Here is a 19,021-nt window from a genome sequence, read left to right on the forward strand (position 1 = left end):
ATGTGCTGTGGTTGTGGGAACAGTGAGTTTGCTGAGCTGTTTAAAGAACATCTTCTGGTATTTTATGTTAACGGGTCGGTATTGGCTGTGGAACAATCCCTGGTTTTGTGATGTAACAATGGATGTTCCGGAATCTCGTGTCTGGGGAACAATCGAGTTCCTCCACAACATTCTAACCCCGGTCATCCCATTTGTGCTGATTCTGCTGCTCAACGCTCTCACCGTCAGACACATTTTAGTGAGCAGCAGAGTACGCAGGAGACTCCGGGCTCACAGCAGTGGAGAGAGTCACAGAGACCCCGAGATGGAGAGTCGAAGGAAATCTATCATTTTACTGTTAGTTATCTCTGGTAATTTCATGCTGTTGTGGGCCCTGTTAATGGTGTTTTCTATATGGAGGAGGATGTGGTATTTGGGTTATCAGTCTGTTATTCTCCCTGGGTTTCTGCTGGAATTGTCCTTCATGCTCCAGCTCCTGAGCTGCTCCACAAACACTGTGATTTACGCCGTGACCCAGACTCAGTTCAGAGAGCAGGTGAAGAATGTGCTGAAATATCCCTTTAATACAATTGTTAAATTAATTCAATAATCAGAGGAGGGGGAGGGGACTGTCACCATGGAGACAGAGCGGGGGAGGGGACTGTCACCATGGAGACAGAGCGGGGGAGGGGCCTCTCACCATGGAGACAGAGCGGGGGAGGGGACTGTCACCATGGAGACAGAGCGGGGGAGGGGACTGTCACCATGGAGACAGAGCGGGGGAGGGGCCTCTCACCATGGAGACAGAGCGGGGGAGGGGCCTCTCACCATGGAGACAGAGCGGGGGAGGGGCCTGTCACCATGGAGACAGAGCGGGGGAGGGGACTGTCACCATGGAGACAGAGCGGGGGAGGGGCCTGTCACCATGGAGACAGAGCGGGGGAGGGGACTGTCACCATGGAGACAGAGCGGGGGAGGGGCCTCTCACCATGGAGACAGAGCGGGGGAGGGGACTGTCACCATGGAGACAGAGCGGGGGAGGGGCCTCTCACCATGGAGACAGAGCGGGGGAGGAGCCTGTCACCATGGAGACAGAGCGGGGGAGGGGCCTCTCACCATGGAGACAGAGCGGGGGAGGGGCCTCTCACCATGGAGACAGAGCGGGGGAGGAGCCTGTCACCATGGAGACAGAGCGGGGGAGGGGCCTCTCACCATGGAGACAGAGCGGGGGAGGGGACTGTCACCATGGAGACAGAGCGGGGGAGGGGCCTCTCACCATGGAGACAGAGCGGGGGAGGGGACTCTCACCATGGAGACAGAGCGGGGGAGGGGACTGTCACCATGGAGACAGAGCGGGGGCGGGGCCTCTCACCATGGAGACAGAACGGGGGAGGAGCCTGTCACCATGGAGACAGAACGGGGGAGGGGCCTCTCACCATGGAGACAGAGCGGGGGAGGGGACTGTCACCATGGAGACAGAGCGGGGGAGGGGCCTGTCACCATGGAGACAGAGCGGGGGAGGAGACTGTCACCATGGAGACAGAGCGGGGGAGGGGCCTCTCACCATGGAGACAGAGCGGGGGAGGAGCCTGTCACCATGGAGACAGAGCGGGGGAGGGGCCTCTCACCATGGAGACAGAGCGGGGGAGGGGACTGTCACCATGGAGACAGAGCGGGGGAGGGGCCTCTCACCATGGAGACAGAGCGGGGGAGGGGACTCTCACCATGGAGACAGAGCGGGGGAGGGGACTGTCACCATGGAGACAGAGCGGGGGAGGGGCCTCTCACCATGGAGACAGAGCGGGGGAGGGGCCTCTCACCATGGAGACAGAGCGGGGGCGGGGCCTCTCACCATGGAGACAGAACGGGGGAGGAGCCTGTCACCATGGAGACAGAACGGGGGAGGGGCCTCTCACCATGGAGACAGAGCGGGGGAGGGGACTGTCACCATGGAGACAGAGCGGGGGAGGGGCCTCTCACCATGGAGACAGAGCGGGGGAGGGGCCTGTCACCATGGAGACAGAGCGGGAGAGGAGCCTGTCACCATGGAGACAGAGCGGGGGAGGGGCCTCTCACCATGGAGACAGAGCGGGGGAGGGGACTGTCACCATGGAGACAGAGCGGGGGAGGGGCCTCTCACCATGGAGACAGAGCGGGGGAGGGGACTCTCACCATGGAGACAGAGCGGGGGAGGGGACTGTCACCATGGAGACAGAGCGGGGGAGGGGCCTCTCACCATGGAGACAGAGCGGGGGAGGGGCCTCTCACCATGGAGACAGAGCGGGGGCGGGGCCTCTCACCATGGAGACAGAACGGGGGAGGAGCCTGTCACCATGGAGACAGAACGGGGGAGGGGCCTCTCACCATGGAGACAGAGCGGGGGAGGGGACTGTCACCATGGAGACAGAGCGGGGGAGGGGCCTGTCACCATGGAGACAGAGCGGGGGAGGAGACTGTCACCATGGAGACAGAGCGGGGGAGGGGCCTCTCACCATGGAGACAGAGCGGGGGAGGAGCCTGTCACCATGGAGACAGAGCGGGGGAGGGGCCTCTCACCATGGAGACAGAGCGGGGGAGGGGACTGTCACCATGGAGACAGAGCGGGGGAGGGGCCTCTCACCATGGAGACAGAGCGGGGGAGGGGCCTCTCACCATGGAGACAGAGCGGGGGCGGGGCCTCTCACCATGGAGACAGAACGGGGGAGGAGCCTGTCACCATGGAGACAGAACGGGGGAGGGGCCTCTCACCATGGAGACAGAGCGGGGGAGGGGACTGTCACCATGGAGACAGAGCGGGGGAGGGGCCTCTCACCATGGAGACAGAGCGGGGGAGGGGCCTGTCACCATGGAGACAGAGCGGGAGAGGAGCCTGTCACCATGGAGACAGAGCGGGGGAGGGGCCTCTCACCATGGAGACAGAGCGGGGGAGGGGCCTGTCACCATGGAGACAGAGCGGGGGAGGGGCCTGTCACCATGGAGACAGAGCGGGGGAGGGGCCTGTCACCATGGAGACAGAGCGGGGGAGGGGCCTCTCACCATGGAGACAGAGCGGGGGAGGGGCCTCTCACCATGGAGACAGAGCGGGGGAGGGGCCTCTCACCATGGAGACAGAGCGGGGAGGGGCCTGTTTCCAAGGTGACGGCGAGTGGGGGCGGGGTCTGTTACCAAAGTGACGGCGAGTGGGGGCGGGGTCTGTTTCCAGAGTGACGGGAGTGGGGGCGGGGTCTGTTTCCAGGGTGACGGGAGTGGGGGCGGGGTCTGTTTCCAGAGTGACGGGAGTGGGGGCGGGGTCTGTTTCCAGGGTGACGGGAGTGGGGGCGGGGTCTGTTTCCAGGGTGACGGGAGTGGGGGCGGGGTCTGTTTCCAGAGTGACGGGAGTGGGGGCGGGGTCTGTTTCCAGGGTGACGGGGAGTGGGGGCGGGGTCTGTTTCCAGGGTGACGGGGAGTGGGGGCGGGGTCTGTTTCCAGGGAGACGGGAGTGGGGGCGGGGTCTGTTTCCAGGGTGACGGGAGGGGGGGCGGGGTCTGTTTCCAGGGTGACGGGGATGGGGGCGGGGTCTGTTTCCAGGGTGACGGGAGTGGGGGCGGGGTCTGTTTCCAGGGTGACGGGAGTGGGGGCGGGGTCTGTTTCCAGGGTGACGGGAGTGGGGGCGGGGTCTGTTTCCAGGGTGACGGGAGTGGGGGCGGGGTCTGTTTCCAGGGTGACGGAGTGGGGGCGGGGTCTGTTTCCAGGGTGACGGGAGTGGGGGCGGGGTCTGTTTCCAGGTTGACGGGAGTGGGGGCGGGGTCTGTTTCCAGGGTGACGGGAGTGGGGGCGGGGTCTGTTTCCAGGGTGACGGGGAGTGGGGGCGGGGTCTGTTTCCAGGGTGGCGGGAGTGGGGGCGGGGTCTGTTTCCAGGGTGACGGGAGTGGGGGCGGGGTCTGTTTCCAGGGTGATGGGAGTGGGGGCGGGGTCTGTTTCCAGGGTGACGGGAGTGGGGGCGGGGTCTGTTTCCAGAGTGACGGGAGTGGGGGCGGGGTCTGAATCTTTCTGATTCTTTTATAATCCCTTTCAAACTAAAAGAATCCTGATAATTATTGATAATTCTTTATAATAATTTATAAACATTTACTGACCTTTACAACCTTTATAAACTGTTTATAATTCTTCCTCTCACTTTGTAAATCTTTATAATATTTATGATTGTCTGTGATTTATTATCCTTTATGAGATTTTATTCTCATTTATAATCTGTTACATTCACTGCCCTGGACAGAAAACATTGAAAATGATCCCCGTGGATTACTCTCAATTCAAACAGATCACAGAGCATATCATTTAAAATGGCCGCAGCACATGTCACGTAAAATGGCCGCAGTGAAGGTGACATCAAACAGACCACAGAGCATAACATTTAAAATGGACGCAGTGACGGTGACATCAAACAGACCACAGTGCATATCATTTAAAATGGCCGCAGCACATGTCGCGTAAAATGGCCGCAGTGAAGGTGACATCAAACAGACCACAGTGCATATCATTTAAAATGGCCGCAGCACGTCACGTAAAATGGCTGCAGTCAAGGTGACATCAAACAGACCACAGAGCATAACATTTAAAATGGACGCAGTGACGGTGACATCAAACAGACCACAGTGCATATCATTTAAAATGGCCGTATCATATGTCACGTAAAATGGCCGCAGTGAAGGTGACATCAAACAGACCACAGAGCACATCATTTAGAATGGCCGCAGCACATGTCGCTTAAAATGGCCGCGGTGCAGGTGACATCAAACAGACAACAGTGCATATCATCAGATCGAACTGGCCTTTGTTAAAACCAGCTGGAGTGGTACTGAGTCCCACACACACACCAGGAAACAGCCAATTCAATCCAGACCTATATTAATACCAGCTGGAGTGGTACTGAGCCCCACTCACATACCGGGAAAGAACCAATTCAATCCAGGCCTCTATTAATACCAGCTGGAGTAAAATTAACTCCCATTCACACACCAGGAAAGAGCCAATTGAAACCGAGCCTATATTATCACCAGCTGGAGTGGTACTGAGTCCCACTGACACACCAGGAAAGAGCCAATTCAATGCAAACCTTTATTAATACCAGCTGGAGTGGTACTGAGCCCCATTCACACACCAGGAAAAAGCTAATGAAAGCCATACCGCCATTGATACCAGCTGGAGTGGGACTGAGACCCACTCACACACCAGGAAAGAGATAGTTCATTCCAGGCTTCCATTAATACTAGCTGGAGTGGCACTGAGTCCCACTAACACCCCAGAAAGAGCCAATTCAATCCAGGTCTCTATTAATACCAGCTGGAGTGGAATTAACTCCCACTCACACACCAGGAAAAAGCTAATTAAAGCCAGACCGCCATTGATACCAGCTGGAGTGGGACTGAGTCCCACTCACACAGCAGGAAAGGGACAGTTCATTACAGGCCTCTATTAATACCAGCTGGAGTGGCAGTGAGTCCCACTCACACACCAGTAAAGAGCCAATTCAATCCAGGCCTCTATTTATACCAGCTGGAGTGGGACTGAGAGCCACTCACACACCAGGAAAGAGGCAATTCAATCCAGGTATCTATTAATAGCAGCTGGAGTGGTACTGAGTCCCACTCACTCACCAGGAAGGAGCCAATTCAATCCAGACCTCTATTAATACCAGCTGGAGTGGTACTGAGTCCCACTCACACAGCAGAGAAGAGACAGTTCATTCCAGGACTCTATTAACACCGGGTGTTCTGGCACTGTGTCCCACTCACACACCAGAAAGAGCCAATTCATTCTAGGCCTCTATTAATACCAGCTGGAGTGATACTGATTCTCACGGACGCACCAGGAAAGAGACCATTCCATCCAGACCACTAATAATACCAGCAGGATAGTACTGAGCCCCCCTCAGGCACCAGCAAGAGCCAATTCAATCCAAGCCTCTATTAATACCAGCTGGAGTGGTACTGAGTCCCACACACACATCAAGAAGTGCCAATTCAATCCAGACCTCTTTTAATACCAGCTGGAGTGGTACTGAGTCCCACTCACACACCAGGAAAGAGACAATTCAATCCAGACCACGATTAATAACAGCTGGAGTGGTACTGAGCCCCACTCACTCACCAGGAAGGAGCCAATTCAATCCAGCCCTCTATTCATACCAGCTGGAGTGGTACTGAGTCCCACTCACGAACCATGAAAGAGCCAATTAAATTCAGACCTCAATTAATACCAGCTGGAGTGGAACTGAGTCCCACTCACTCACCAGGAAAGAGCCAATTCAATCCAGATCTCTATTAATACCAGCTGCAGTGGTACTGAGCCCCACTCACTCACCAGAAAAGAGCCAATTCAAAACAGACCTCTACGAGTACAAGCTGTTGTGGTACTGAGTCCCATTCACACACCAGAAAGAGCCAATTCAATCGAGGCTTCCATTATTACCAGCTGGAATGGTACTGAGTCCCACTCACTAACCATGAAAGAGCCAATTCAATCCAGACCTCTATTAATACCAGCTGGAGTGGTACAGAGCCCCACTCACACACCAGGGAAGAGCCATTTCGATCCAGGCCTCGATCTATAGCGACTGGAGTGGGACTGAGAGCCACTCACACACCAGGAAAGAGGCAATTCAATCCAGACCTCTATTAATAACAGCTGGAGTGGTACTGAGTCCCACTCACACACCAGGAAGGAGCCAATTCAATCCAGGTATCTATTAATAGCAGCTGGAGTGGTACTGAGTCCCACTCACTCACCAGGAAAGAGTCAATTCAATCCAGGCCTCTATTAATAACATTTGGAGTGGGACTGAATCCCACCCACACAGCAGAGAAGAGACAGTTCATTCCAGGACTTTATTAACACCGGGTGTTCTGGCACTGTGTCCCACTCACACACCAGAAAGAGCCAATTCATTCTAGGCCTCTATTAATACCAGCTGGAGTGATACTGATTCTCACGGACGCACCAGGAAAGAGACAATTCCATCCAGACCTCTAATAATACCAGCAGGATGGTACTGAGCCCCCCTCAGGCACCAGCAAGAGCCAATTCAATCCAAGCCTCTATTAATACCAGCTGGAGTGGTTCTGAGTCCCACACACTCCCCAGCAAAGAGCCAATTCAATCCAGGCCTCTTTTAATACCAGCTGGAGTGGTACTGAGTCTCACTCACACACCAGGAAAGAGACAATTCAATTTAGGCCTCTTTTAATACCAGCAGGAGTGGCACTAATCCCCACTCACTCACCAAAAAAGGGCCAATTCAATCCATGTCTCTATTAATAGCAGAAGGAGTGGAACTGAGCCCCGCTCACACACCAGGAAGTGGCTAACTCAATCCAGGCCTCTATTAATACCAGCTGGAGTGGTACTGAGTCCCACTCACACACCAGGAAAGAGCCAATTCAATCCAGACCTCTATTAATACCAGCTGGAGTGGTACTGAGTCCCACTCACACACCAGGAAAGAGCCAATTCAATCCAGACCTCTATTAATACCAGCTGGAGTGGTACTGAGCCCCACTCACACACCAGGAAAGAGCCAATTCAATCCAGGCCGCTATTCATACCAGCTGGAGTGGTACTGAGTCCCACTCTCAAACCAGAAAAGAGACAATTCAATCCAGAACACTAATTAATACCAGCTGGAGTGGTACTGAGCCCCACTCACACACCAGGGAAGAGAGAATTCAATCCAGACCTCTATTAATACCAGCTGGAGTGGTACTGAGACCCACTCACACACCAGGAAAGAGCCAATTCATTCCAGACCACTATTAATACCAGTTGGAGTGGTACTGAGCCCCACACACACACCAGGAAAGAGCCAATTCAATCCAGGCCTCTATTAATACCAGCTGGAGTGGTACAGATCCCCACTCACACACCAGGAAAGAGCCAATTCAATCCAGACCACTATTCATACCAGCTGGAGTGGTTCTGAGTCCCACTCACACACCAGGAAAGAGCCAATTCAATCCAGACCTCTATTAATACCAGCTGGAGTGGTACTGAGTCCCACACACACCAGGAAAGAGCCAATTCAATCCAGACCTCTATTAATACCAGCTGGAGTTCTACTGAACCCCACTCACACACCAGGAAAGAGCCAATTGAATCCAGAACACTAATTAATACCAGCTGGAGTGGTACTGAGCCCCACTCACACACCAGTTAAGAGCCAATTCAATCCCGACCTCTATTAATACCAGCTGGAGTGGTACTGAGTCCCACACACACCAGGAAAGAGCCAATTCAATCCCAACCCTATTAATACCAGCTGGAATGGTACTGAGTCCCACACACACCAGGAAAGAGCCAATTCAATCCCAACCCTATTAATACCAGCTGGAATGGTACTGAATCCCACTCACACACCAGGAAAGAGCCAATTCAATCCCGACCTCTATTAATACCAGCTGGAGTGGTACTGAGTCCCACTCACACATCAGTTAAGAGCCAATTCAATCCCGACCTCTATTAATACCAGCTGGAGTGGTACTGAGTCCCACACACACATCAGTTAAGAGCCAATTCAATCCAGACCTCGATAATACCAGCTGCAGTGCGACTGAGCGCCAAGCACACAGCAGGAAAGGGACAGTTCATTCCAGGCCTCTATTAATACCAGCTGGAGTGGAATTAACTCCCACTCACACACCAGGAAAGAGCCAATTCATTCCAGACCTCTATAATACCAGCTGAAGTGCGACTGAGTCCCACACACACAGCAGGAAAGGGACAGTTCATTCCAGGCCTCTATTTAACCAGTTGTAATGGTACTGAGCCCCACACACACACCAGAAAGAGCCAATTCAATCCAGGCCTCTATTAATACCAGCTGGAATGGTACTGAGCCCCCTCACACTCCAGTAAAGAGCAACTTCCAACCAGACCTCCATGAAAAGCAGCTGGAGTGGTACTGAACCCCATCCACTCACCCGGAAAGAGCGAATTCAGTCCAGACCTGTTTCAATCCCAGCTGGAGTGGTTCTGAGCCCCACTCACACACCAGGAAAGTGCCAATTCAATCCAGACCTCTATAATACCAGCTGGACTGGTACTGAACCCCATTCACCCACCCGGAAAGAGCGAATTCAGTCCAGACCTGTTTCAATCCCAGCTGGAGTGGTTCTGAGCCCCACTCACACACCAGGAAAGTGCCAATTCAATCCAGACCTCTATAATACCAGCTGCAGTGCGACTGAGTCCCACTCACACAGCAGGAAAGAGCCAATTCAATACAGACCTCTATAATACCAGCTGCAGTGCGACTGAGTCCCACTCACACAGCAGGAAAGGGACAGTTCATTCCAGGCTTCTATTAATCCCAGCTGGAGTGGTTCTGAGCCCCACTCACACACCAGGAAAGTGCCAATTCAATACAGACCTCTATAATACCAGCTGCAGTGCGACTGAGTCCCACTCACACAGCAGGAAAGGGACAGTTCATTCCAGGCTTCTATTAATCCCAGCTGGAGTGGTTCTGAGCCCCAGTCACACACCAGGAAACGGCCAATTCAATCTAGGCCTCCATAAATACCAGCTGGAGTGGAATTAACCCCCACTCACACACCAGGAAATAGCCAATTCAATCCAGACCTCTATTAATACCAGCAGGAATGGTACTGAGCCCCACGCAGACACCAGAAAGATCCAATTCAATCCAGGCCTCTATTAATACCAGCTGGAGTGGTACTGAGCCCCACTCACGAACCAGGAAAGAGCCAATTCAATTCAGGCCTCTATTAATACCAGCTGGAGGGGTACTGAGTCCCACTCACAAACCAGGAAAGAGCCAATTCAATTCAGGCCTCTATTAATACCAGCTGGAGTGGTACTGAGCCCCACGCAGACACCAGAAAGATCCAATTCAATCCAGGCCTCTATTAATACCAGCTGGAGGGGTACTGAGTCCCACTCACAAACCAGGAAAGGGCAGTTCATTCCAGGCCTCTATTAATACCAGCTGGAGTGGAATTAACTCCATCACACACACCAGAAACAGCCAATTCAATCCTGACCTCTATAATAGCAGCTGGTGTGCGTCTACGTCCCACTCACACGCCATGAAGGGGTCAGTTCATTGCAGGCCTCTATTAATACCAGCTGGAGTGGTACTGAGTCCCACTCACACCCCAGGAAAGAGCCAATTCAATTCAGGCCTCTATTAATACCAGCTGGAGTGGAATTAACTCCATCTCACACTCCAGAAAGAGCCAATTCAATCCTGACCTCCATAATAGCAGCTGGTGTGCGTCTGAGTCCCTCTCACACGCCATGAAGGTGTCAGTTCATTCCAGGCCTCTATTAATACCAGCTCGAGTGCGACTGAGGATCACTCAGACACCAGGAAAGAGGCCCATTCAATCCAGACCTCTTAATACCAGCTGGAGAGGTACTGAGCCCCACTCACACACCAGGGAAGAGAGAATTCAATCCAGACCTTTATTCATACCAGCTGGAGTTGTACTGAACCCCACTCACACACCAGGAAAGAGCCAATTGAATCCAGACCACTAATTAATACCAGCTGGAGTGGTACTGAGTCCCACTCACACACCAGGAAAGAGCCAATTCAATTCAGACCTCTGTAATACCAGCTGGAGTGCGACAGAGTCCCACTCACATAGCAGGAAAGTGACAGTTCATTCCAGGCCTCTATTAATACAAGCTGGAGTTGTACTGATCCCCACTCACACATCAGGAAAGTGCCAATTCGATCCAGACCTCCATTAATACCAGCTGGAGTTGTACTCAAAGAACAAAGAACAAAGAACAAAGACAATTACAGCACAGGAACAGGCCCTTCGGCCCTCCAAGCCTGCGCCGATCCAGATCCTCTATCTAAACATGTCGCCTATTTTCTAAGCTTCTGTATCTCTTTTCTTCCTGCCCATTCATGTATCTGTCTAGATACATCTTAAAAGACGCCATCGTGCCCGCATCTACCACCTCCGCTGGCAATGCGTTCCAGGTGCCCACCACCCTCTGCGTAAAGAACTTTCCACGCATATCCCCCCTAAACTTTTCCCCTTTCACGTTGAACTCGTGTCCTCTAGTAATTGAAACCCCCACTCTGGGAAAAAGCTTCTTGCTATCCAACCTGTCTATACCTCTCATGATTTTGTACACCTCAATCAGGTCCCCCCTCAACCTCCATCTTTCTAATGAAAATAATCCTAATCTACTCAACCTCTCTTCATAGCTAGCGCCCTCCATACCAGGCAACATCCTGGTGAACCTCCTCTGCACCCTCTCCAAAGCATCCACATCCTTTTGGTAATGTGGCGACCAGAACTGCACGCAGTATTCCAAATGTGGCCGAACCAAAGTCCTATACAACTGTAACATGACCAGCCAACTCTTGTACTCAATACCCCGTCCGATGAAGGAAAGCATGCCATATGCCTTCTTGACCACTCTATTGACCGGCGTTGCCACCTTCAGGGAACAATGGACCTGAACACCCAAATCTCTCTGGACATCAATTTTCCCCAGGACTTTTCCATTTACTGTATAGTTCACTCTTGAATTGGATCTTCCAAAATGCATCACCTCGCATTTGCCCTGATTGAACTCCATCTGCCATTTCTCTGCCCAACTCTCCAATCTATCTATATTCTGCTGTATTCTCTGACAGTCCCCTTCACTATCTGCTACTTCACCAATCTTAGTGTCGTCTGCAAACTTGCTAATCAGACCACCTATACTTTCCTCCAAATCATTAATGTATATCACAAACAACAGTGGTCCCAGCACGGATCCCTGTGGAACACGACTGGTCACACGTCTCCATTTTGAGAAACTCCCCTCTACTGCTACTCTCTGTCTCCTGTTGCCCAGCCAGTTCTTTATCCATCTCGCTAGTACACCTTGGACCCCAAGCGCCTTCACTTTCTCCATCAGCCTGCCATGGGGAACCTTATCAAACGCCTTACTGAAGTCCATGCATATGACATCTACAGCCCTTCCCTCATCAATCAACTTTGTCACTTCCTCAAAGAATTCTATTAAGTTGGTAAGACATGACCTTCCCTGCACAAAACCATGTTGCCTATCACTGATAAGCCCATTTTCTTCCAAATGGGAATAGATCCTATCCCTCAGTATCTTCTCCAGCAGCTTCCCTACCACTGACGTCAGACTCACCTTTCTATAATTACCTGGATTATCCCTGCTACCCTTCTTAAACAAGGGGACAACATTAGCAATTCTCCAGTCCTCCGGGACCTCACCCGTGTTTAAGGATGCTGCAAAGATATCTGTTAAGGCCCCAGCTATTTCCTCTCTCGCTTCCCACAGAAACATGGGATAGATCCCTCCGGACCTGGGGACTTGTCCACCTTAATGCCCTTTAGAATACCCAACACTTCCTCCCTCCTTATGCCGACTTGACCGAGAGTAATCAAACATCTGTTCCTAACCTCAACATCCGTCATGTCCCTCTCCTCGGTGAATACCGATGCAAAGTACTCGTTTACAATCTCACCCATTTTCTCTGAGTCCAAGCATAACATTCCTCCTTTGTCCTTTAGTGGGCCAATCCTTTCTCTAGTTACCCTCTTTCTCCTTATATATGAATAAAATGCTTTGGGATTTTCCTTAACCCTGTTTGCTAAAGATATTTCATGACCCCTTTTAGCCCTCTTAATTCCTCGTTTCAGATTGGTCCTACATTCCCGATATTCTTTCAAAGCTTCGTCTTTCATCAGCCGCCTAGACCTTATGTATGCTTCCTTTTTCCTCTTAGCTAGTCTCACAATTTCACCTGTCATCCATGGTTCCCTAATCTTGCCATTTCTATCCCTCATTTTCACAGGAACATGTCTCTCCTGAACGCTAATCAACCTCTCTTTAAAAGCCTCCCACATATCACATGTGGATTTACCTTCAAACAGCTGCTCCCAATCTACATTCCCCAGCTCCTGCCGAATTTTGGTATAGTTGGCCTTCCCCCAATTTAGCACTGTTCCTTTAGGACCACTCTCGTCTTTGTCCATGAGTATTTTAAAGCTTACGGAATTGTGATCACTATTCCCAAAGTAGTCCCCTACTGAAACTTCAACCACCTGACCGGGCTCATTCCCCAACACCAGGTCCAGTATGGCCCCTTCCCGAGTTGGACTATTTACATACTGCTCTAGAAAACCCTCCTGGATGCTCCTTACAAATTCTGCTCCATCTGGACCTCTAACACTAAGTGAATCCCAGTCAATGTTGGGAAAATTTAAATCTCCTATCACCACCACCCTGTTGCTCCTACATCTTTCCATAATCTGTTTACATATTTGTACCTCTATCTCACGCTCGCTGGTGGGAGGCCTGTAGTACAGCCCCAACATTGTTACTGCACCCTTCCTATTTCTGAGTTCTGTCCATATTGCCTCACTGCTCGAGTCCTCCATAGTGCCCTCCTTCAGCACAGCTGTGATATCCTCTTTGACCAGTAATGCAACTCCTCCACCCCTTTTACCCTCCCTCTCTATCCCACCTGAAGCATCGATATCCTGGGATATTTAGTTGCCAATCATGCCCTTCCCTCAACCAAGTCTCAGTAATAGCAATAACATCATACTCCCAGGTACTAATCCAAGCCCTAAGTTCATCTGCCTTACCTACTACACTTCTTGCATTAAAACAAATACACCTCAGACCACCAGTCCCTTTACATTCATCATCTGCTCCCTGCCTGTTCTTCCCCTTAGTCACACTCACACACCAGGAAACAGCCAATTCAATCCAGACCTCTATTCATACCAGCTGGAGTGCGACTGAGTCCCACACACACAGCAGGAAAGAGCCAATTCAATCCAGGCCTCTGTTAATACCAGCTGGAATGGTAATGAGCCCCCTCACACACCAGGAAAGAGCAAATTCAATCCAGAACTCCAAGAAAAGCAGCTGGACTGATACTGAACCCCATTCACACACCCGGAAAGAGCGAATTCAGTCCAGACCTCTTTTAATCCCAGCTGGAGTGGTTCTGAGCCCCACTCACACACCAGGAAAGTGCCAATTCAATCCAGACCTCTATAATACAAGCTGCAGTGCGACTGGGTCCCATTCACACAGCAGGAAAGGGACAGTTCATTCCAGGCTTCTATTAATACCAGCTGGAGTGGTTCTGAGCCCCACTCACACACCAGGAAAGTGCCAATTCAATCCAGACCTCAATAATACAAGCTGCAGTGTGACTGAGTCCCATTCACACAGCAGGAAAGGGACAGTTCATTCCAGGCTTCTATTAATACCAGCTGGAGTGGTTATGAGCCCCAGTCACACACCAGGAAACGGCCAATTCAATCTAGGCCTCTATAAATACCAGCTGGAATGGAATTAACCCCCACTCACACACCAGGAAAGCGCCAATTCAATCCAGACCTCAATTAATACCAGCAGGAATGGTTCTGAGCCCCACGCAGACACCAGAAAGAGCCAATACAATCCAGGCCTCTATTAATACGAGCTGGAGGGGTACTGAGTCCCTGTCACAAACCAGGAAAGGGCAGTTCATTCCAGGCCTCTATAAATACCAGCTGGAGTGGTACTGAGACCCACTCACACACCAGAAAGAGGCAATTCAATCTGGGCCTCTATTAATACCAGCAGGAATGGTACTGAGTCCCACTCACAAACCAGGAAAGAGCCAATTCAATTCAGGCCTCTATTAATACTAGCTGGAGTGGTACTGAGTCCCACTCTCAAACCAGGAAAGAGCCAATTCAATTCAGGCCTCTATTAATACTAGCTGGAGTGGTTCTGAGTCCCACTCACACACCAGGAAAGAGCCAATTCAATCCAGGCATCTATTAATACCAGCTGGAGTGGTTCTGAGTCCCACTCACACACCAGTAAAGAGCCAATTCATTGCAGGCCTCTATTAATAACATTTGGAGTGGGACTGAGTCCCACTCACACACCAGGAAAGAGCCAATTCAATGCAGGCCTCTATTAGTAACATTTGGAGTGGTACTGAGTCCCACTCACACAGCTGAGAAGAGACAGTTCATTCCAGGACTTTATTAACACCGGGTGTTCTGGCACTGTGTCCCACTCACACACCAGAAAGAGCCAATTCATTCCAGACCTCTATTAATACCAGCTGGAGTGGTACTGAGCCCCCCTCAGGAACCAGCAGCAACCAATTCAATCCAGGCCGCTATTAATACCAGCTGGAGTGGTACTGAGTCCCACTCACACACCAAAAAGAGCCAATTCAATCCAGACCTCTTTTAATACCAGCTGGAGTGGTTCTGAGTCCCACTCACACACCAAAAAGAGCCAATTCAATCCAGACCTCTATTAATACCAGCTGGAGTGGTACTGAGTCCCACTCACACACCAAAAAGAGCCAATTCAATCCAGACCTCTTTTAATACCAGCTGGAGTGGTTCTGAGTCCCACTCACACACCAAAAAGAGCCAATTCAATCCAGACCTCTATTAATACCAGCTGGAGTGGTACTGAGCCCCAATCACACACCAAAAAGAGCCAATTCAATCCAGACCTCTATTAATACCAGCTGGAGTGGTACTGAACCCCACTCACACACCAAAAAGAGCCAATTCAATCCAGACCTCTTTTAATACCAGCTGGAGTGGTTCTGAGCCCCAATCACACACCAAAAAGAGCCAATTCAATCCAGACCTCTATTAATACCAGCTGAAGTGGTACTGAGTCCCACTCACACCCCAGGAATGAGCCAATTCTACCCAGACCACTATTAATAACAGATGGGGTGGTACTGAGTCCCACTCACACACCAGGAATGAGCCAATTCAATACAGGCCTCTATTAATACCGGCTGGAGTGGTACTGAGTCCCACTCACACACCAGGAATGAGCCAATTCTACCCAGACCACTATTAATAACAGATGGAGTGGTACTGAGTCCCACTCACACACCAGGAATGAGCCAATTCAATACAGGCCTCTATTAATACCGGCTGGAGTGGTACTGAGTCCCACTCACACACCAGGAATGAGCCAATTCTACCCAGACCACTATTAATAACAGATGGAGTGGTACTGAGTCCCACTCACACACCAGGAATGAGCCAATTCAATACAGGCCTCTATTAATACCGGCTGGAGTGGTACTGAGTCCCACTCACACACCAGGAATGAGCCAATTCTACCCAGACCACTATTAATAACAGATGGAGTGGTACTGAGTCCCACTCACACACCAGGAATGAGCCAATTCTACCCAGACCACTATTAATAACAGATGGGGTGGTACTGAGTCCCACTCACACACCAGGAATGAGCCAATTCAATACAGGCCTCTATTAATACCGGCTGGAGTGGTACTGAGTCCCACTCACACACCAGGAATGAGCCAATTCTACCCAGACCACTATTAATAACAGATGGGGTGGTACTGAGTCCCACTCACACACCAGGAATGAGCCAATTCAATACAGGCCTCTATTAATACCGGCTGGAGTGGTACTGAGTCCCACTCACACACCAGGAATGAGCCAATTCTACCCAGACCACTATTAATAACAGATGGGGTGGTACTGAACCCCACTCACACACCAGGAATGAGCCAATTCAATACAGGCCTCTATTAATAACAGATGGGGTGGTACTGAGTCCCACTCACACACCAGGAATGAGCCAATTCAATACAGGCTTCTATTAATAACAGATGGGGTGGTACTGAGTCCCACTCACACACCAGGAATGAGCCAATTCTACCCAGACCACTATTAATAACAGATGGGGTGGTACTGAGTCCCACTCACACACCAGGAATGAGCCAATTCTACCCAGACCACTAATCGAATTTAGAATTAGAACATTACAGCGCAGCACAGGCCCTTCGGCCCTCGATGTTGCGCAGACCTGTGAAACCATCTGACCTACACTATTCCATTTTCATCCATGTGTCTATCCAATGACCACTTAAATGCCCTAAACGTTGGCGAGTCTACTACTGCTGCAGGCAGGGCGTTCCACGCCCCTACTACTCTCTGAGTAAAGAAACTACCTCTCACATCTGTCCTATATTTATCACCCCTCAACTTAAAGCTATGTCCCCTCGTGTTTTCCATCACCATCCGAGGAAAAAGACTCTCACTATCCAACCTATCTAACCCTCTGATTATCTTATATGTCTGTATTAAGTCACCTCTCCTCCTCCTTCTCTCCAACGAAAACAACCTCAAGTCCCTCAGCCTTTCCTCGTAAGACCTTCCCTCCATACCAGGCAACATCCTAGTAAATCTCCTCTGCACCCTTTCCAAAGCTTCCACATCCTTCCTATAATGCGGTGACCAGAACTGCACGCAATACTCCAGGTGCGGTCTCACCAGAATTTTGTACAGCTGCAGCATGACCTCGTGGCTCCGAAACTCGATCCCCCTACTAATAAAAGCTAACACACCATATGACTTCTTAACAGCCCTATTAACCTGGGTAGCAACTTTCAGGGATTTATGTACCTCGACACCAAGATCTCTCTGCTCATCTACACTACCAAGAATCTTCCCATTAGCCCAGTACTCTGCATTCCTGTTACTCCTTCCAAAGTGAATCACCTCGCACTTTTCCGCATTAAACTCCATTTGCCATCTCTCAGCCCAGCTCTGAAGCCTATCTATGTCCCTCTGTAACCTACAACATCCTTCGGCACTATCCACAACTCCACAGACCTTAGTGTCATCCGCAAATTTACTAACCCACCCTTCTACACCCTCTTCCAGGTCATTTATAAAAATGACAAACAACAGTGGCCCCAAAACAGATCCTTGCGGTACACCACTAGTAACTAAACTCCAGGATGAACATTTGCCATCAACCACCACCCTCTGTCTTCTTTCAGCTATCCAATTTCTGATCCAAATCTCTAAATCACCTTCAACCCCATACCTCCGTATCTTCTGCAATCGCCTACCGTGGGGAACCTTATCAAACGCCTTACTGAAATCCATATACACCACATCCACTGCTTTACCCTCATCCACCTGTTTGGTCACCTTCTCGAAAAACTCAATAAGGTTTCTGAGGCACGACCTACCCGTCACAAAACCGTGCTGACTATCTCTAATGTACTTATTCTTTTCAAGATGATTATAAATCCTGTCTCTTATAACCTTTTCCAACATTTTACCCACAACCGAAGTGAGGCTTACAGGTCTATAATTACCAGGGCTGTCTCTACTCCCCTTCTTGAACAAGAGGACAACATTTGCTATCCTCCAGTCTTCCGGCACTATTCCTGTCGACAATGACGACATAAAGATCAAGGACAAAGGCTCTGCAATCTCCTCCCGAGCTTCCCTGAGAATCCTAGGATAAATCCCATCTGGCCCAGGGGACTTATCTATATCTCAGTATTCTCCTCAACAAAATTTTCATTCTCCACTGTAAATACTGACGCAAAATATTCATTTAACACTTCCCCTATCTCCTCTGATTCCACACACAACTTCCCACTACTATCCTTGATTGGCCCTAATCTAACTCTAGTCATTCTTTTATTCCTGATATACCTATAGAAAGCCTTAGGGTTTTCCCTGATCCGATCCGCCAATGACTTCTCGTGTCCTCTCCTTGCTCTTCTTAGCTCTCCCTTTAGATCCTTCCTGGCTAGCTTGTAACTCTCAAGCGCCCTAACTGAGCCTTCACGTCTCATCCTAACATAAGCCGCCCTCTTCCTCTTGATAAGCGCTTCAACTTCTTCAGTAAACCACGGCTCCCTCGCTCGACAACTTCCTGCCTGCCTCACAGGTACATACTTATCAAGGACACACAGTAGCTGCTCCTTGAATAAGCTCCACATTTCGATTGTTCCCAACCCCTGCAGTTTCCTTCCCCATCCTACGCATCCTAAATCCTGCCTAATCGCATCATAATTTCCTTTCCCCCAGCTATAATTTTTGCCCTGCGGTATATACCTGTCCCTGCCCATCGCTAAGGTAAACCTAACCGAATTGTGATCACTATTACCAAAGTGCTCACCTACATCTAAATCTAACACCTGGCCGGGTTCATTACCCAGTACCAAATCCAATGT

At 50.6% G+C, this 19,021-nt stretch overlaps 1 protein-coding gene across 1 annotated transcript in view; it reads left to right on the forward strand.

The window, feature by feature from the left end:
* The window catches only part of LOC137361516 (probable G-protein coupled receptor 139), a gene marked incomplete at its 5' end in the record, with an annotated part of 894 nt that extends 305 nt beyond the window's left edge, over positions 1–589 (forward strand). The window contains one exon of the mRNA XM_068026344.1: positions 1–589. This exon is cut by the window's left edge and continues 305 nt beyond it. Coding sequence (XP_067882445.1) covers positions 1–589 — 589 coding nt within the window.
* Positions 590–19,021: the final 18,432 nt, after the last annotated feature.

This window comes from Heterodontus francisci, unplaced genomic scaffold, assembly GCF_036365525.1.
Source record: "Heterodontus francisci isolate sHetFra1 unplaced genomic scaffold, sHetFra1.hap1 HAP1_SCAFFOLD_328, whole genome shotgun sequence".
NCBI lineage: Eukaryota > Metazoa > Chordata > Chondrichthyes > Heterodontiformes > Heterodontidae > Heterodontus > Heterodontus francisci.